This window comes from Mus pahari, chromosome 12, assembly GCF_900095145.1.
Source record: "Mus pahari chromosome 12, PAHARI_EIJ_v1.1, whole genome shotgun sequence".
NCBI classification, from domain to species: Eukaryota; Metazoa; Chordata; class Mammalia; order Rodentia; family Muridae; genus Mus; species Mus pahari.
Window position 1 is genome coordinate 59351929 of NC_034601.1, and position 21174 is coordinate 59373102.

General features: G+C 36.8%; 1 protein-coding gene across 3 annotated transcripts in view; it reads right to left on the reverse strand.

Annotated features, from left to right (window-relative positions):
- Positions 1 to 21174, reverse strand: part of Cadm2 (cell adhesion molecule 2) — a 949182-nt gene that overhangs the window by 141746 nt on the left and 786262 nt on the right. For all 3 annotated transcript variants that reach the window (XM_021208891.1, XM_021208892.2, XM_029544253.1), the window contains 2 exons: positions 9618 to 9770; positions 7077 to 7214 (listed from right to left, as the gene is read on the reverse strand). In XM_021208891.1, the coding sequence (XP_021064550.1) occupies positions 7077 to 7214; positions 9618 to 9770 (291 nt within the window). The remainder of the gene's footprint in view (positions 1 to 7076; positions 7215 to 9617; positions 9771 to 21174) is intronic.

A 21174-nucleotide genomic window follows, 5' to 3' on the forward strand; every position in this document is an offset into this window, starting at 1 on the left:
TTAGGATATTGAGGTAACCAGTGTTGACTGAATCATAATATGAAAGGCAGACTGTGAAATCAATGTGACATTGAATGCATAACCCATCATCTCTCAAAGTTGATCCTGTATATAAGTTTGATTGAGAAATGAAGAAATAAAGAGGAAAGGAAAGTAATTACATGACCAAGAATATTGCTAAGATGTAGGTTAATGCATCATTCTCAGAAACATTAAAATACTGAAGTGCATTTTGATTTAATTTTAGATAATAGCTCATTAAGAACAGATTTAAAAAGTTCATATCCAGACCCAAAAGGACATGCATGGTAGGTACTCACTGATAAATGGATATTCACCAAAAAGTACAGAATGCCCATCATATACCCCCAGGGACCCAAAGAAGTAAAGCAAGAAGGAAGACCCACGTATGGATGCTTAAATCCCATTTAGAAGGGGGACCAAAATAGTCATGACAAGCAGTTGTAGGGAGAGATCAAGGTGATAATGGGTTGGAGGTGGGGCAAGATCAAGTATTGGGAGAGACAGGACAGAGGTCCATAGGGCCAGGAGAATGGATGGAGATATTCACTTGTCAGGGGTTTGAAGTAGAGGGAATCTCTAAGAAGTCCCAGAGACATGGGATGGTAAGAGACTCCCAGGACTCAGTGTGGGTGATGTTAGCCAAAATCACAACAGTTGGGAGATGGAACCTGAAGAGATAGGACCCCCCCCCCAGTGGATGGATGGGGACACCAACTCAACTAAAATATATTAGACCACAATATATTGCTCCCCTCTAAGATAAATGCAGGGACAAAAATGGAGCAAAGGTTAAAGGAATGACCTACCATTGACCAGCCCAACATTGGGATCCTTCCCACAAGTGGGGCACCAAACCCTGACACTATTACTGATGCTATGTTGGGCTTGAAGACTGGTGCCTAGCATGGCTATCCTCTGAGAGGCTCTACCTAAGTAGCTGACTGAGACAGAAGCAGATGCCCACAGCCAAACATGGCATGGATGTCAGGGACCCCTATGGAAGAGTTAGGGCAAGGATTGAAGGAACTGAAGGGGATTGCAAACCCACAGGAAGATCAACAATATCAACTAACCTGTCTCTCTGGAAGCTCCCACAGACTGAACCACCAACCAAAGAGCATGCATGGGCTGGTCTTAGGCCCACTGCACATGTGGTAGAAAGGGCTGCCTTGTCTGGTATCAGGATATGCCTAATCCTGTAGAGACTTGGTGCTCCATGGTGGAGGGATAAGGTAGAAGCCCTCTTAAAGTTTAAGGGGAAGAGGAGGGGGCAAAAACTCTGCGAATGGGGACTGGGAAAGGGACCAGAATGGGATAGCATTTGGTATGCTAATAAATAAAATGATTAATTATTTTTTTAGAAAATTCATTAAAATCAAAGATGTTTTCTAAATGAGGGTTTGGGGAACATCTCCTCAACTTCCTTAAACACTTATTAAGATATTGTTTTTATTTAGTCCAAGACTATGGATTGGGTAAATGTATTTTAATATTATTTTAAAAATCATGACATGTTAAAAATAGCAAGAATTTGTATCTGTCCTTAAGGAAGCAATTTTTTTAAAAATTTGAGGAATTTAAAAAAACAAAGAAACAAACTGCAATCTGGGTTTATGTTAATCCAAATGATCTAATATTCACATTTAAATGAACAAAACACTAAGTGGTTCACTGTTACTTTTCTAATTAATAATAGGTCAAATACTAAAATGTGTAAATAAAATTAGGATGTATTTAGCCAATTCAAATACTGACTGCGACACTATCTTTGATTTGCTTGATTTACAGGAAAATATAACTAAAATCCCCTTAAACACTTTGGGTGAAAATTGAGATGCAGGAAGGGCAATGGAACAAGGATAGTTGTGTTGTAATGAATGTGTTTAGGTACAGGTACTGCCCACGTTCAAGAACACTCCACAAAGTCGAGCATCGATGAGCAGGTAATTTAATTAAATCAACCTCAGATTTTAAATAATTAAAACATGACCAATCATTGAACTAATTTTTAATGTTGTTCTTGTTTTAAGGGCAAATGCTTATTGCCCAAGAAATTCAGCATTCTTGAGTTTGTAACCTTCATCCTCAGTTTTCTACTAGGTAGAGTTCTTGGAAATGTGTCTTATCTTTTGATGAGGGGAAGAACTCTGTAAAGGAGGAACAGGAAGTGAGTGACTGCTATCACTATAAAAATTATTCCACTGTTAACTCTTTAGGACATTGTCATTTCATGCCTGAAATATCTCCTACTCTTCTAGCATTCCAATTCCTTCTTCAAACCTTAAATTCCAGGGCTAAATCTCAGAATACCATCTCTTCTGGATCTGTTTCCTCTCCTGAAGTACAATAAATTACCACAAACTTAGTGAATGAAAATGAAACACATTTGCTCTCCTGTGGGTTATGAAGCTCAGTCTGGTTTTCCAATTACTAAATCAAAGTCTTCCTGGAAGCCTAAAGTTCCCTTATAAGCTTCATAGACTTCTTCAAGTTGGTGTCATTGGTGGTCAGAAGTTCATTTTTTTTTCTTATTCTGTTCATCTGAGGATTCAGTTTTCTTAGGGATATATCTATGCTACTAGAATTTACTAACAGTTCTCTAGCATATAGTTCCTACAAACTATTTAAACAGGTATAGATTTTCCTCAAGACTGACAGAAAAATATCTTCCTGACCCTTTTTCTTTTAAAGACCTTATCTTATTATGCATGCCAGATTCACTTTGGATAGTTTCCTTTATAATAGTGCAAAAGGCACCTATGGCTATGTCTGCTGGATTTCTTTTACCATATAAGGCAAAGTTATCACAACAGCCACCTCACTTTAAATTCAGGATTTCCTTCTACACATAAGGAGAGAGGTGATATAAGGATGCTGGGTCCTTGAGGGTTATCACAAATTTTGCTTAATGCGTTAAAGTAAAAGCTAGTTATCCAGAAAAGAAAAATCTCAAGATTTGGTAATAAGAAATGCTCAAACTGCAAATTACCAAGCATATAAATAGAATGAAAACTTTAATGCAGCTGCCAGCTCTCAGGGCGCTGAATGATTTAGGAAGGCAGTGCACATCCTTTTGCACAGTAAATGGCAGAGACTCAGACTTCCTTACTTCCTAGAAGATTAAAGGCTGCAGTGAACACCTGTGGTTTGGATGTAGTGCTGCCCAGGGGCACCAAAAGGGTGTCTGAGTCGATGCCTGGAGGGGCAGAGAATCCAGAGCGAGATGGAATCATGATGGTTTCATTCTACTGCTGAAAGCTTTTAGAAAAAGATAAATTTCAGTACTGCACAGAGAATACATTCCTAACTCCCTTGTCTAGAGTAGAAGAGTGTCAAAGCACATCTGAATCCTACCTCCTTGGTTGTCTTGCCTAAGCATATCCTCTATAAAATTTCATCAGTATTTGAAGCACTTACCTTAACTACAGGGATAAGTTAAATCCCTTTCTGTAGAATGTCCTATAAGTTACTCCTAGCTCCAATTCTAGTGATAGATTTATTAAGATCTATTTATTCAGTGGTTTGATTTTATTTACCAAATGCCCGCTTATGAATGAACACCTGAGGGTTTTGATTTTCCATAAATAGGACCAGTATCTGCTACCTTGGCACAAACACAACAGCTAATTCATGTATCTGAGCCTGGGAGAACGCAGGTTTATATAATCATCTATCATTCAAGAATGTACTAATGAACCTCTTTTCTTCCTGTATTGTTTATAATTTTAATTTAGAGATTCTCATACCTTAACAATCATTATTTGTTAATTATAAAAAATAACAAAAATGATGAAAATCTAAAATATACTTAGTGATTTTTATACCTGGCAGGAATTTCTTGTGTGTTATCTGCAGAAGTATCAAGGAGATATTATTATAGCAATTTTAGATGAGAAGACAAAAATCTCAAAAATGAAGGACTTCAACACAAGTAATTGATACTTATGCTGTTGTCTAAATGAATGAAGTCCTCTGTAGATAGATGTAATTAAGTAAAGCTCTCTAGAAAAAAAATTCCTAGAAAATTCTCTAGAAAAAAACATACACACACACACACACACACACACACACACACACACACACTCACTCACACAAATATATATGTCAGGTAATCTATGAAAGATACTTATTTTTATACACATTCATCTTTATAGAAAAAAAATCCTAATAATGATTATTTTAATAACCGATGTCACCTTAAACATCTCCAGGTTAAGGGTCTTGGATTCTTCATGTGACACTTCTTTCATATGCCCTGACATACTGGGATGCTGAGGCATATTAGAAAACTCTTACTGAACTCCATTGGATTGAATTCTAGTAGCTTCACTTTCCCATCTGTGGTACACTAATGAGTGTTCAAAGTTGCAAGTAATGCTGTATAAAATTCTGCCAGGCAGTAATGGAAGTCATACGTTTTTATCTCTGGAAAGATAAGGTAGTGCACGATGATGATGGACCACTCCTTGCCGCATGTAGTGTGGGCTAAAATAACTGTTCTGTAAAATAGCACTTAGCAAATTCAGAGGACAGCAGGCAAAATGAATATCCGCGCTGTGCAGAGTACTACACTCATCTTCTTTACATGGATGCCTCTCAAAGGGAAGTTTACAACACTCAGGAAGCTCACCATCTTGTTGGTAAGGCAAATGGCCTAGGCATGCACAGGAGTTGTAAACAAACAAAATGATGTATAGATGAATTAAAGTGTGTCTGTGAAGGGGGGGGATGTCATAATAGTTCAATAAACTGTTATTGCATTGGAGAGCATAAGGGAAAGAAGATTCGTAACTTCAGAATACAGAATAGGATACCACCTCCCTTCGCGTATCTTCAGTTTTGCTTGACACTTGATATTCAAAGGGAAAGCCAGATTTGTTAGAAACAAATCTATTGGAAAATTTAAAATATTACTTTTCTTTATGAGGTTACAATGTTAAGTACAGTCAGTCAATCTTAATGAACTATCCAGTGTGTTAACTCTTTAACTAGCCTGGGGAGTCAGAGAAGTCTAATCCTTGGAACATGGAGAAAATACTAAAAACATGTATTCAACAAACTAGTTCACTATGTTAAGGTTAGGGAAAAGATGCCAGTTATAAAAACAATTCACTGGGATGGAGGAATGGTTCACCCTTTAAAAGACCTCTTTCAGAGGACCTAGCTTCAGTTCCCAGCATACACACCAGAAAGTCACAACTACCTATAACTCTGACATCCTATTCCAGTCTCCACAGACATCCTAATATGCATATTTTACAATCCCCACAAATACATACATACACATGTATGTTCATAAGAACATGCACATGAACATGGACATACACATATACCTAAATACAAATAAAAAGTCCTTTCAAAATCATTGACATAACACATTTAAGAAATTCTTGCGATCCTAAACCAAGTCTTTCATGGAAAACATCTACTGTGAGGCTTAACAGTATATTTCTGCCTAGAATATTTCTTTAAGCTGAAGAAGGAATTTTTTATATATCCTGCAGTATAGGACTTTCCATTAGAAGTGTCTAACATAAAACTGACTGAAACGAATGCTTGTCACAGTCAGATTACCAGGGAGGCAGAATGAAAGATTAACTTAGAAAAATCTGACTAAGTTCAGAAAAATCTACTACATATATTTTAAAGTCAGTATTAGGGTGGACATTATTGAGTCTGCTGAAATACAAGATTCAGGGTACATAGCAAGCTGAATATTAACTTTAAAATGGTAAAGTGTCCAATTTTAATATTATGTTATACTACTGGTTAATCTTATAAATAGAACTTAAGATGGTTAGTAAGGTTAAAATTATTGATAAGATGCTATTAGGAGAGTATACATGTAGAAAATAAGATAAAATACACATGACAGCAATTTTATATATCATAATCTTGCTATGATAAGCAAACCCACATGCCATGATGAGTTTTCACTACTAAGAATCAAATAATTGGATACAAGATAAGAACTGCATGTAAAAGTAATTAGAGTGGTTGGCATAGCATGTAGTATAGAAAATTAGGCCAAAATTTATATCATTACATGCAATAGGCAAGTTGTTTGAGTAGCTGCCACAAATAACTATCATCTAACTCTCAAATTACAATCACCACTGCACAACTGATTACTAACGTATAGGTGACACCAGGTCTAACATCTTCTTCATATGATATTCAAGACACACCAATCATACTAGGATGAACTACTTAATCCATCATATACTAGCAATTTCCTATTGGAATTTTCCTTCTGTGAAAACCTTAGTTTATGCATGTTTTGTGTGCCAGAGAAAGCCTGGAGTCAGTACAAAAACCTCTAAATTATTGTGGATTTTTACTGAAACAAACCACTTTGCTCACATTATTGAGAATCATTAGAAATTAAATTTATAATGTGTAGGTTTTTCTTTCAAGATATTATAATCCCAAAAGTCTAAAAAATAAAGAAATAACTCATATCATCTTCTTGATTACAATATCTACTAAATCTATGAGCATTGAATTAGTGGTTTGTTTACTACTCTATGTCTTCAAATATCAATCTATAATTTTTTTACCCTTCCTTTAACTTCTTTTCTAGTCTTGTCTTCTTAGAAGCTTATATTTTTAGTTCTACAATTGGGAATTTTATATATATATATATATATATATATATATATATATATATATATATAATGAAGTACACAGTAGTTATATTAAAGATTTTTATTTAGTTAGTTTGTATGTATTTCAGCTTTGCATGTATGCATGTGTACATATATGAGAAAAACCTGCAGGGGTGGGTTCTCTCATTCCATCAGGTGGATTCCTGGGATCGAACCCCAGTTGGCAGGCTTGGCATCAGACCTTTATATATATTGAGGCATCTTGCTGTCTTGTAGTGAAGATTAATATATTTTGTGAAACTATATAATAAGAAATTATTAAATCTCATTGAAATGAAATTGAATATTAAGTAATAGTGTGGTCTGAAACATAGAGTAAATGCTCTCTTTTGACCCAGCGTAACAGTTTCATTAATGTTGACTAGGCACTTGCCTATGCTTTACCTTTGATTTCTTTGTCATTTTTGAACCATCTTATATCAGCTGCAGGCTTACTGCCCGACGTCTTACAAGTCAGCTGCATCAGGTCTCCCTCCATGACTGGTGATGAAAATCCACTAATCTGAGGCTTCTCCGGAACACCTAGAATTTAATAAGGAAAAGAGTGTCAATCTTCAGTGAAGACCTAAATGTTTGTATTCTAAAATAAGCCTTTTTTGGATATAGAGAATATTTATACACAGTGCCCAGAAAGAGTTTTAAATTTTACACAATTCAAAGTAGTTTTTAAATAAAAATTATAAAATTTCACCTGCAAAAATAGTCTTTGTAAGGTTTAAGAAACAATTCAAATACATGTGATTTTCCAGTGTGACAATCTAGAAGGTAAACTGCATTAAGGAAAATATTCATAAAACATATTTCTATTTTGTCAACATTATGATTTATCTAATTTATATTCCCTGTATTTTATTCAAGAAAATTAGATTTTGAATAAGGGAGTCATGTATGCTTATATCCATACTGGCTTTTGATTCTTTTAAAGTAGAGAATTCATCTCAATATTTTTCATTAGAAACTCAATTGTGTTTGGAGAATCATGATATCTACCTACTATTTTAACTATTGCTACTTTGCTCTATTTCAAATCACCTCATGCAGATAATTAATGCTTTAAAAATATTTGTGAGTGATTTAAAAACATAATGTTGTACATTTAAAATAGATTTTTATTGTATTTGATTGTATCACACATGTATGCCTGTGAGTGAATTGGTAGCAGCTGTGGACAGCTGTACGAATGCCACGGCTAGCATGTAGAAGTCACAGGAAAACTCTTGAGCTGTTCTTCACCTTCTACCTTATTTGAGGCTTGTCACTTTCCTGTTCTCAGTCACTGTGATGGCAACTCCAGGATAGCTGGTTCACAAACATCCTAAGAATTCTCCATCATTGCCTCCTATTTAACTGCAGTAATGCTAGGGGAAAAGACCCGTGCTATCTCACCAGATTTTTATGTGGGTACCAAGTGTCTGAAATCAGCTCATCTGGCTTCTGCACGAAGTGCTTTTACCTGCAGAGCCATCCCCACAGTCTGAAAAAAACACACACATTTCCTATCCTATCTTATTCAACTATTTTCTTGGGAGTTTGTTGAATATCATGTACCATTATTCTGCAATAAATGTGCCTGGAAGTTGTCCTTATTTTAGTATTTTAACTTAATTTCTGAGGATTTTAAAAGGCAAGAATATTAGAAAGTTCCAGTATGTAATATACAAAGATAAATGACAAGGAAGATAAACTAGAAAAAAAGCGTACTTCTCTTAACTAGCTAGTTGGTCTGTGTGGGCTCACCTCCAAACCCGTTAAAGAAAAAAAAAAAAAAAATCAATGTCATACTGCAATTTAATAAACTGCACTCTGTAGTCATTTATTTTGTGAGTCTTGAGTTGGCTTTACAGAACAATGCATTAACCTTAGGCAATTGTTATCTTGGAACATTCCACTTTAGTGGATGTATCTTGTCCTTAACGGCAAACTTGTGAAGATTTTTATGAAATAGTTCCAGAGGGACTTGCAATGAAACGTATTTCACATCCCAAGCACAGAACCAATTCGCTAGCTGGATTAACTTTAATATTCCTACCCAAAAGGATGCTATGCATTGGCTATTTTAAATGCAATGCTGTGCCTTTATCTATCTGAAAAGGAAGGCAAGCTAGGGGCAAAAAGAAAAAAAAAAAAAATCAATCTTTAAATTTCTCCAACTTGTTCAGTACACAGGTGCGTTTCAATGAACTGCAGCAATTTCAGCTGACTAGGGCCCTGTGGAGTCGATGGGCTCTGAGCTGAGGCTTTATTGCCTCTGAATCTCTACGAAGGCGTTGCTTTTTTAATGTCATTTTAACCTTTTGGAAAATGGCCTGATACTTAGAGGATAAAAGCACAAGGAAGCTACAAGCTGCATGCACAAGTGACATTACGTACTTCATTTACAGGTCTAGAAAATACACATTTTTCTTCTTTTAAATAGAGACACATGGAAAAGTCGGGGCCATTTAAATGCACTAGAGTTTAAAAAAAAAAAAAAAAAAAAAAAAAAAAAAGAAAGAAAAAGAGGTCGTTTTTGAAAGCCATGGGTTATTAGGGGAGGCCCCCATCAGTGACTTAGACAATAAGATAAAGAACATCCTTTGCACATAAGGAAGAATCATTGTGCTCAGTATTCGATCACTTTTGAAAAGGCTTCAAATCACACTGCATATACATGACCTTGGTATAAAATTAATTGGAAGAAGAATAAATTTAATGCACATCATGCATTGTGCCATTCACTCTAACCTTTGTATCTGCCTTTGTCCATTTCTGAAATTAAAGCAATTAAGTGATTCCTAAAGGTGTTTTTTCTGGGAGGCAGCAATAAATTAAATTATGTCTATTGATTTGATGTGCAATAAATATTTTCTGATTGAACCATGCTGCAGCAGGGCACACTTTTCTGGGAGTGTGATTCCACGGTGAGTGTTAGTGTCTAGCACTTACCCAGGACAGTGAGATAGGCCTTGGAAGTTTTGACAGGCATTGTAAATAAGGAGCAGGTGTACTGTCCTTCATCCGAGAGAGACACATCACTGACACTGATGCTCAGCTCATGCCAGGAAGCCCGAACCAGTTCGATCCGATTGTCCCTCAAAGCTGGAAAGAGAAAATATTGAAAATGTGAATAACATACCACACCATGACCATATATAAAACATAGATTTTTGACACAATACAACGGATATTTTATTTAACATTACATTCAATTTTTGCCACCTGAGATATAGTATAGAATATTTCAAGTATCTATATTTAAAAATGTAGAATAATTAGGAGTTACTTAATCACTGAAGAAATAACCATTTTATTATGTGGTCAAATTCTGTAAAAAAATTTCAGTGAGGAAGAAATTGATGGTGATAAAAATGGTTTTTCTTTACATTCATTTTATAGAATGAATAATATTGGCAAAACTACTATGAAAATGAATGACATACATCTGTGGAACAGAAACTGCTAGAAATCTTGCAAGACACCAACAAATAATTTCTGTATATTAAAAAAGTCCCTACCATAGAGACACTTACTGAACATTATTTACACCAGAGCTGACATTTAGCTGAAAAGTACCCAAGTTTTACCTGCTGCTTATATTTGCTCTGACTGGATAGTGTATTATGGTAATAAATTCTTAGGTTAAAATCACTTTTCTCCTACAAAGACTTCTAGAGCGTCTCCTAGAATGTTACAGAATTTTGTACATTTTCACTCAGTTGGGAGGAAAAATGAAAGTTTACTATGTACTTCATTAAGAAAAGCAATAAAATCTAGAATCAAGCAAGAGAGAGCTAAGAGTTTTCTCACTGACAACCAGTCACAGAAAACAAATAAATCCCCACTGTATTCTGTGACTTGTTTCATTAGAAACAGAGAAATAATCAGTACAAAGCTGGAGTGCAGTTCCTTACCTTCACCACTGTGAAGTCTCGCCTGGGCAATATCTGCTTCCTAAAGTCACAAGTCTAACGTAGGAATTAATGTCCATTCATGAACTGAATAAGTCCATTGGACCAGATAATACCACAAAGCCTGACAAAAACTGAACTCTTTCGTGAAGCTTACCTAAAATTTAACTGCAGACCACGATCTGATTGTTACCCTTAAACATGCTGGATGTACCTAGTGTTAGCATGTTAACATTTCTTCTAAGCTCTGCCCACAGTTACCTAGCAACAGCCAGGTAGGTACCTAGCTATAAAAAGACTGTTTGGCCTATCCTGTGCTCTCTGACCCTTTCTCTGCTCTCTTTCTTTTTCCTGTTTCCCCCTCTCTCTGCAGTCCTCTGTTCCGGCTCCGGCTCCTCCTTCTTCTCCCTCTCCTTCTCTGACCCTCTCTTTCTCTGCCCCCTTTCCATGCCCTCAAATAAACTTCATTTTATATTATGACTGGTACCTCAGGGCATGAGGGGATGCTTCAGCATGGGTCTGCTAAGCCACCTCCTCCTGCCACACCATAACCGCACTTCAGGAAACATATCACCTAGAAGTGATCTTCTATTCTTATGGCATCCAGCCTTGATGTAACAGATTCCTGAGTAAAAATTCACTAACTAGTCACTTATTGCTATTCTTACCAATTTTATACTCTTGATAGGATTTAGAGTCACCTAGGAGATAAAGCTCAGCACATGACTCTTAGGAATTAGATGATGTCAGTAGAGACAAGAAGAGCCATATCTATTGTGGGTGTCGCCATTCCTTAGGCGGAAGTCCTGTGCTGAGTAAAAGGGAGAAAGGCAACTGAGCACTTCTCTGACTTTGATTGGGGTTCAATGTGCCAGTTGCCATCTGTTCCTAATACCAGTGTTTACCTGTAGTGATGCACAATATTCCCTGGAGCTGTAAGTCAAACACTCTCTTCCTCAAGTTGCTTTTGTTCTTTTGTTCAGTATTTTTGTTAAAGTACTAAGGAACTAATACACTGGCCATAACAAACACTAGGAAAATCATAATTTTAGTGAAGAGAGTAACCAAGGAACCAACATAAATCAGAATCAGATATTGCTATTTTCTGACAAAGATTTTAAAGCAGCTATCATGACTCTAAACACAACTTAACAAGCAGTATCTAATTATAATAGAACAAAATTTAAAAAACATAAAAGTTTGTAAGATAATGTTTGTTGAAAGAAAAATCACAAAATCCAAAAAATGAAGCCACCATACTTGACCAGCAACAGATGAATGCATTTAAAACATACACACACACACAAACACACACACACACACACACACACACACACACACAGAGAGAGAGAGAGAGAGAGAGAGNACACACACACACACACACACACACACACACACAGAGAGAGAGAGAGAGAGAGAGAGAGAGAACATATATACAATCTAACTTTATGTAGATATAAAATTAATTGAAATTATGACATTTGCAGGAAAATAAGAGCAATTGCAATTCACTATATTCTAGAATAAGCTACATTCAGATAGACAATGTTTATGTTTTCTCTCAAAGGCACAATCTAAACTGTGAGTGCTTTTACATGTGTGTTAGTATGTTCAGAACTTAAAAGGTAATCATGAGAGAGGAAGAGGAGAGGAAGAGATATTAAGGAAGGAAAAAACTGGAGAGGGCAGTGAATGGGGAACACACTGGACAGAACCAGCTGCAAGTGGGGACCACACAAAGAACAGCATGACAGGGTACAGGACAGGATGAGCAAAACAGGGGTTTATGAATGTAGGCAAAGATGCTGTAAACCCACGTTCCACACAAAATTCCTCACAGCTGCATACAGCATTCTCCAAGCCACACCAATGATCAGGTCTTCGCCATTATAATTGGATGCTACAGGTCCAGAGGCAAACAATCTTTGGCTCCATTTAGCACTTGCTAGTCATATTACTACCTAGCTCTGTGTAAATGAGTGTTTTGTGACTATCAGTTAAGGCTTTGAAAATGTATACATTGCATAAACCCTCTCTGATCTCCTCTGAGGTCAGAGCTGATGTGATGAAACCCATTAGGTTTTATGCTAACTTACACACACACACACACACACACACACACACACACACAATTAAATTAAAATTTTTAAATAGAATTTGAAATAAATCAAAACAATACCATTGAAATTATCAACATAAATTAATGCTTACTAGATAAACTTAGTATACAGTACTTTAAAAGATAGTGGATTTAAAGTCACTTACAGACAGGAACCTAGCATGGCTGTCCTGTGAGAGGATCTATCAGTAGCTGACTGAGACAGATGCAAGTGCTTACAGCAAACCATTGGACAGAGGTGGGGACCCTTATGGAAGAGCTAGGGGAAGGACTGAAGGAGCTGAAGAGGTTAAAAATCCCATAGGAAGACCAACAATGTCATTAACCTGGACCCTTGGCAGCTCCCAGAGACTAAGCCACCAACCAAAGAGCATACATGGGCTTGTCTGAGACCCAGGGCATATATGTAGCAGAGGACTGCCTTGTCTGGCCCCAGTGGGAGATGTGCCTAACCCTGTACTTGATGCCCAGGGAAGGAAGATGCAGGGGTGGGGGTGGGTGTACAGGGGGCACCCTCTCAGAGACTGAATGGGAGGAGGAAAGGAGTAAAGAGCTCTGGGAGTGGGGACAGATAGAACAACATTTGGGATGTAAACAAATAAAATAATTAATTAAAAAAAATAAAGTCAGATGATGAAACTACTCAAACTAGAACAACCAAGAGAACACAGATGGGAAGTTAAAGGTAAAGAACATAGCACACTGATGGTGACCCCGTGATACATCCAACCCAGGTGCCACTAAGCTATCTGCAGAGAAGAAAGAAAACAAGGTTGTAAAGATAACGAAAAAGATCGCAAATCTTTCCCAAATTGGCAAAACCATAAACGTACAGAATGTCAGTCAAGACAGTGACACAGTGAGGACTGTGAAATAGGAAAATTGAACAGTCCCACTCAATATCTGTCAAAATAAAACTTTTAATATTTAGAAACATTTGGAGGAAAACAGTAACATCAAATTGTTCCACACATATGCATACAAGCCTTCTTAATTAAACCATGAGCACTGGCTAAACCCAGAACTCCTGGGAAACACCTCACCAGAACCTGCGTGGACACAAGCTTCCAGAGGATGATGGTTGGGGTCCTCCCATCTTGCAACTTCATGGGGAATCAACTATATCTGCTAGTATTTAAATTCCTTTACAACACATTTACAGAGACAATTTGAAAATATTTTGAGGCCACAGTCTTGGTGATAAACTGAATGTTTTAATTTTCACATCCCTTTAGTCAGTTTATTTACTGAATACACTTAGCATTTCAAAGCTTTGATCACATTTGCTCTCCAAATTTCACTTCCTTTGACAACTAGAACTAGAATTTTCCCCAGCCCCACCCCTAAAAAACAAAAACAAACAAACAAAAAAGCAAAAAAAAAAAAAAGGAAAGAAAGAAATTTAAAGTGGTTTTTGTTATTTATCAATGAATTTGAACACTTAATTCTTGACAATATTATCTCTGTGCTTTGTATTAAGTAACATTAATTAAGGACACTGAGATAGAAGAGCAAAAAGAAAGCTGGTTTAGGATTTTCTAACTGACACACACGAACATATATCTACAGGTAAATGTACATAAACTCGAAACTAAGACCATGTTACTACCTTCACAACTATCCCACCACTTTCTTAAAGAGTCTCACTCTGTAGACCAGGCTAGCCAGGAACTTGTAACACTGCCCCGGGTTCCCTGGTTGGAAACTCTGTCGGCCCCTCTTAGCATCTCAGTTTCTCCGTGAGTTTATTTGCTAAACTATAAAGCTGACAGATGAGGTTTCCCTTACAATAAATGTTTTAAGCAAACCCTATTTCCAGTGTTGTCAAGTCCGTGAATTCTAGGATGTTATCTAAAGCTTCCTTTCAAACAGCATTTCAAGTATGAGAGGATAAAGAAAGACCCAAGGTAGTCCAAAGAGGCATGGATGCTCAGCAACTGAATGGGCTCCCTGTGAGCCGGAAGCTGGCCTCACTGTCTCAGCACCCCGAGTCAGAGTTATCTGCGCTGTAGGCATTCTGTGAGTGGCTATTGAATTGACACCGAGAGTCAAACTCTGCCTATATATGATAAGAAGGCCTTGAAAAGGTTCGGAACTATAAAGTCCTCGGTATCTCTCCGCAGGACCCCTGAGGGACCTAAGCAGTGATGAACATAAAGAACATAAACATCAAGCTAAGTAAAAAATTATCAAGGTTATAGCTTGCTTGGAGAGTGCTTATAAAACCAAGTAAGAGATCTTTAAAAATATTACAACCCACTCACACACAGTTTCCAGGTGTAATTAATCAGGTACTATAATAATTCTTTAACCTTTGTGGATAGTAGGTTCCAAATAAAAAGTGATAAAATAAATGTGATATTATTATTCAAAGTGAATTTAGCATTTTAAAAAGAATATCCCTTTGAAAACACAATCTAGGTGGGCTTTTTTTGTTGTTTTGTTTTATTTTTAGTTTGGTTTTGATTTTTTTGTTTTTGTTTTGTTTTGTTTAAGAACTTAGATTCTTAGCTTAAAATATTTAAATGATCCCCTAGGAACAGTTACACGAGAAGTAATAATGTATGTTTGTAATAAAAGAACAAAAGTGACTCTTCACAGAGATTAAAAAATGAGCTAATATGTTAAGTCAGGCATTCTCAGGTCATGCCTCATCAACATTTAGGTGCCTGCCACCTGCTCCGAATGTGATTTAAATGGTTCAGAGCTCTGAGTTCTGGAGAATTTAATCTTAGCTACAAATAAACACTGACCAATGAGTAAGAATCTATTAAATAGTACTTGACTGTGGATAAAATAATTTCCCCAATACACCATTAGTCTAAATGGTTCATCAATTATACAAATGCATATTTAGTTTTCCTGCTTGGTAAAATAAAATTCCTAAGTTATTTGGAATGGAGAATTTTAGTCTCCCCATCCCATTGGGAGGAAAGGTACTGGAATATTTAGTAATTTATATATTAATTAGTTTTAAACTACTTGGGTTTAACAGTGTTCCTGTGAATTTATTACTTACCATCATTTAAGCAAGAGCCTGGTAAGAAAGCTCATGGGATACAGAGTAAAGTACCTACTTAGTAAGCATGAGACCCTAGACTGAAAAACCAGCACTCTCACTCACATTTAAAGAAATATGAATAAAAAAATAGCAAAGTGGAAACAGCTAACAATTTACACACAGTTTACAGTTTTCCCTCCTTTAATGTTGTGGTTAACGTAAGTGACCACATTCCTTTTAAAAATTATTTTTTTGAGATTATAATATATTATTTCCCCTCCCTTCTCGTTCCTCCCTGCAAGTCCTTCTATGGACCCTTTTAAAATGTCTTTTGACTTCTTGGGCCTCTTCTTTGCATTAATTGTTATATACATATGTCATATATATATATATATATATATATATACATACACATTTAGGAACATATATATATGTATGTGTATATATAAATATATATACACATACATTTAAGAATATATATATATATATATATATATATATATTTCTAAATGAATATATATATAGTCTGCTCAGGGTGCTTAGTGTCATTTTATCATTTTATGTATGTTCTAGTGCTAACCATTTGGTATTTGATAGCCAAATGGTGTGTTCTTTCCTGGGTAAGGCTATTTCTCCCAAATAGCATTCTTCAATTTCATGCCTTTCTTTGTATAGAATCGAGGCCTTAGGATCTTTTACCCCGTCCAATTCAGCATGTCTGTTATTGTTGTCCTTGTTAAAATGCAAAGTATTGAAGCTCATATCCATTCCCATGAAGCACAAATCGACTCTTGCATGTGGGGCTCAGGAGTCGTTGTGGAAGAGGGGGAGGAAGAAAAGTTTATAAAAGTGTAGGAGGCTACCCGAAGCCGCACCTTATAGATGGCACCTGTTGGCTATGGAGCTGTGGTAAACAGGTCCACATTTGGTGGTGATATGTTCCCGCTCTTCTGGTTGGCTGAGGCTGCGCGCCTGGTGAAGTGACGTGGCCTGCCGCGATTGGAGTGGATAAGACTATAAAAGGGCTTGTATCCCGGGGCTCAGGGCAGAAGAATCAGTCAGTCAGAAAGGTCAGAAGTCAGAAAAATCAGTCAGTCAGAAAGGTCAGAAGATTATTCAAGTTTCCTGAATAAACTGCTTAAGGAAGAGTTCCTGTGTTGTATCTTCCTTGCTGGCGAGGTGGGCACGACATAAAAGTCAGGGACCAAGCGAGTTTGCTATAAGATTTTGTCTCCTAATAACATAAAAAGATGCATCCATAAAGTCTCACCTAAATGACTGTCTAAATGTGATCTGAACAACGGTACTAATGATAGGCCTGCTCAAGCAGAGCTAAGGGTATACTGGGAGGAGTCTAGGGGGCTGAGAGAGATTGTGATTGAGAAGCCTCCATCCTATACAAAGAACAAGAAGAAATTAAGAAATACGGAGAGAGGGAGAAGGAGTCTTTCCTTAAAAGAGCATGCTGATTATCTAATACCAAGTGGTCAGTCCTGCAAGACATACATACTAGTTATGAGCAGCCTTTATTTAGAATTGTGTATATATATGCATGTACATATATGCATGTAACAGCGGTTAATGCAAAAAATAAAAAATAAACAGTTGCCAGGAATTTGAAAGAGACTTAAAGAGAGGGTAAAGGGGAGGATTTGGAGGGAGCAAAGGAAAGGCTAGAATCATTATAATCTAAGGAGGGGTATACGGATGGATTTAATGGAAAGAACGAGAAGAGGGGTGATGTTATATCTCAAAAATAAGTGAGGTAAAAATAATAATGTAAAAGAAGAAAGAAAATCTACTCCCTGATAGTCTGTTTTGGTGTTTTTATTTGTTCATAGCTTGACAATCTTGTTTGATATATTAAAATGTTTCCATCCTTTGTAGTGGAAAGTAGAATCATGGAGTTTCATCTAAAGCACACAGATGAAAGATCAAGCCAGGGATTCTTTTCCTGTTTTGTTCTTGTGCAGCCAGGGAACATAAAACAATCTAAATCAATCTTCTGGAAAATTGGTAAAAACAACCATTACTTCAGAACTACTCTTTGGTATCTGACATTTTAGGCTGTGCTGAATCCTTACTGAAACCATAGTAAATGAAGTTTTGAGTAGACATGCGAACCAAGCCTTAGCAATAAATCTGGGAAGTGTGTAGCTATTCGATGGCAGGTTTTCAGCAGTGGAATCTGAGATTTTAAACGTTTGCCTTTCTTCTTGAAAGTGTATAGAATCAGAGGCAGTACGTAGGCACTCTAATACTTACAATCACTTATTATGAAGCATTTGAAAAAGAAAATTGTCTCCAAAAACAAAATGTACTAGACACAAATAAACGTAACTTGAAAGGGTGGTATGTTTGAAGAATGATTCTAAACTCCTTGCTAATGTCTATTGTTCAGCCTTTTTGACTTTGCTAAAAGCCTGCTCCTCTCTCCCTGCCTTCAGGACTCTTCCTAAGGAAACCCTTCTACTCTCTCACTCAGATCCATTGTAAACACAAACAGCTGCTGTAGCACATGCACATCCTTGCAGGAATCCCTCTCTGCAAGATCATGTCTAAGCCATTTGTCATATAACACGTGGGCCTTTGAGATCATCTGTATAATGTCCACTTGCCTTGTCTGCTTTCCCATCCTTCTTTAAAGAAACTTAAAGAAATTCATGCGTTTTTGTTCCATTATGGGAAAAGTGCTTCTTAAAAAGTCCGACATTATCTTTCAGATGGCCTCAATTCGTGCATGTCTTTCAGCTTAATCAGTGTTGTCCTTTGTTGATGAATCCTGCTTTCCTGTCTACTTCGAAGTATATTTGGGTCATCTGTTAGGTTCCCAGAGCTATGACAGTGAGAGGCGCAAGGTCAACCTTGTCTTCCACATTATTTGCCATGCTTCCATGCGTCTTTTTAAGGCTTTGTGGCTTGATAAACTTTGAGTATAGTAGCTGTATAGGAGAATCTTCCAATGGACCAGAACAATTAACACCGTGCACTAAATAAAATTCCCATGCTCTCTACTTAACAGGTGACTGCACAAATAAGTGACAGAGCAAAGGTGTAATTAAGAGGGCACTGCCATAGACTAAGTCACCTCAGAGAGAAGAACAGCAACAACAACATACCCAGCAATGAATGACATGTTAGCAACTGACACTGCCTTGGAAACTTGGTTCGTAATAGAGCCTGCTTTATATTTTTTATTTTATGAATTTTCGACATAAAGGAAGTTTGAGGCTTTTGAATTTACGGTTTTAGATCTTTTACTATTTTTTACTTACATAATATCAAATATAATCAGTAGAAATAAAAAATAAAACTGAGGTATATTTCCAGTCTAATTTCATTAGACTAAATGTAAATGTCTCTAAATATCTAAACTTAATTCTAAACACTTAACTGAAAATAGAAGGGAACATTAAATGCACTATAAAATGTTATTTTATACTGACCTATGTTTAAAAATCTTCCTATTCATGCATTCGGATATTGTAAATTTACTCTTCCCAAAGAAACTAAGTAATGTTGTTTCATAACCTCTTTTATAACATTAGAAGGGGAAAGAATGTCGCAATGACAATTTTTAATCTCTCTTTGTCTCTCAACTATCTAAGTCAGAGACACTTCGAGGTATCATGGTCAGGATTCCTTTTATTCAATTTTTATTATTAAAAATAGATTATTTCATACAACACATTCCAACCAGTTTCCCCTCCCTCTGTTATCCCTGCCCGCCCTGCACTGCCTACACTCTCACACCAATCCACTCCCCTTCCAGTTGTTAATTCACAAAAGAGCAGGTGACCAAGCAACAATAGCCAAACAGGGCAAAAGAGATTATAATAAGACAAGGCAAAAGCCCTCCTATCAAGGCCGGACAAGGAACCAGCATAGGAGAAAAAGGTTTCCAAAAGCAAGAAACAGAGATAAGCCGTCTCTCATCGTCAGGAGCCGCACAAAAACACTAAGCTAACAGCCACGTTGTCCACAGAGGACCCAGTACAGACAGAGCCTTCCAGGCCCTGTGTCTGGAGCTTCAGTCTCTGTGAGCCAAGGTGAGCTCTGCTTAGTTGATTCAGTGGGCCACGGTCTCCTTATTCCCACTGTTTGGAGTGAGAGGATGTGCTCAAGGCTATGAGAAGAGAAAGCTGGACACCAGCCCAGCCACAGAACTCTTCAACTGTTGGCCTGCCGGCAAGATGTCCTAGGGCAACCATGGCAAACCAATGTTTGGTTTCACTTGTGTGCCATGCCACAAACAGGGAGCCCATGACCTACGCTGACTAGACAGCCAGGAAAAAGAGACTACATAATGCAAAGATCTCAGTCAGAACCAAACACAACTGGAAAAGGGAATCAATGAACTGACTCCTAATGCTGTTACACTCATAGACTGGTACCCTGTCTGGTAGTAATCATTAATGCTTTCTCCAGCAGCGATGGAAGGGGATGCAGGCACCCACAGGCAAGAACTATGAGTCTAAATTAGAAATCTCCATAGGGTGTCTTCCCTCAGAAAGTGGGGATCCCATAGACTAGGAGGAGAAAAGATTTTGAGTCAGGGAGGTCATGATTTTTGTTAAAGAAATTTTAATGTAACTCTAAGTAACAACGAGCATACAAATAAAATGTTTACTGATAACAATACATAAAGGCATTTTAAAATAATACCATAGCACACTCACACTGATGATATGGATATATTGCTTAGTTTTACATAAAGAATGAAATATTTTGGAATATTTCATATGGCGGGACATAGAGAATCTTCAAACTTTGTCAGGTCTGATTTATACTTTTTTAATTTTATAATTTGATTTTATAATTAGTGAAATGAATGTGCTCTATAAATACATATTGCAACAAGAAAATATATGTTTAAGGATTTTCTATGTTTTTTTTAATCTATTCTAATTCTAGGCCAAAATTCATTTTATGTCTCTTTAAATGAAACTTGAGTCCACAACTCAATCCTTGACTTTTAACAATTCAAACATTTGAATAGCACAATCCAAAGGTACACTCACTTCCCACTTAAATGCCAGTGAATGATCTTGGGTGAATATTGGAAATACATGATTTTCGTAATGAAATCATCATATTTCCATATGAGCAGAAAGACTAGCAAGTATGGCAACCCAAAACCTTGATAGTGGCATCAAATCAGAGCTCAGCTATTCCAGAGAGAATCCAGTAGCTTTCCATAGTCTGAGTCATGACCACTTCAGACAGTGCATGTGAGTTCAAGCCAAGGTGGTGGTGAAGCCCTACAATTTGGCCTGGGAAATTGGCAGAAAAGCCTGCTTCATTGTGGGTTTTATTTAAAATTGAAGAAGATCTCAGAAGATGGAANNATCTCCCATGCTCATGGATTGGCAGGAATAACATAATCATAATGGCTATCCTGCCAAAAGCAAACTACAGATTCAATGCAATCCCCATCAAAATTCCAACCCAATTCTTCACAGAGTTAGAAAGGGC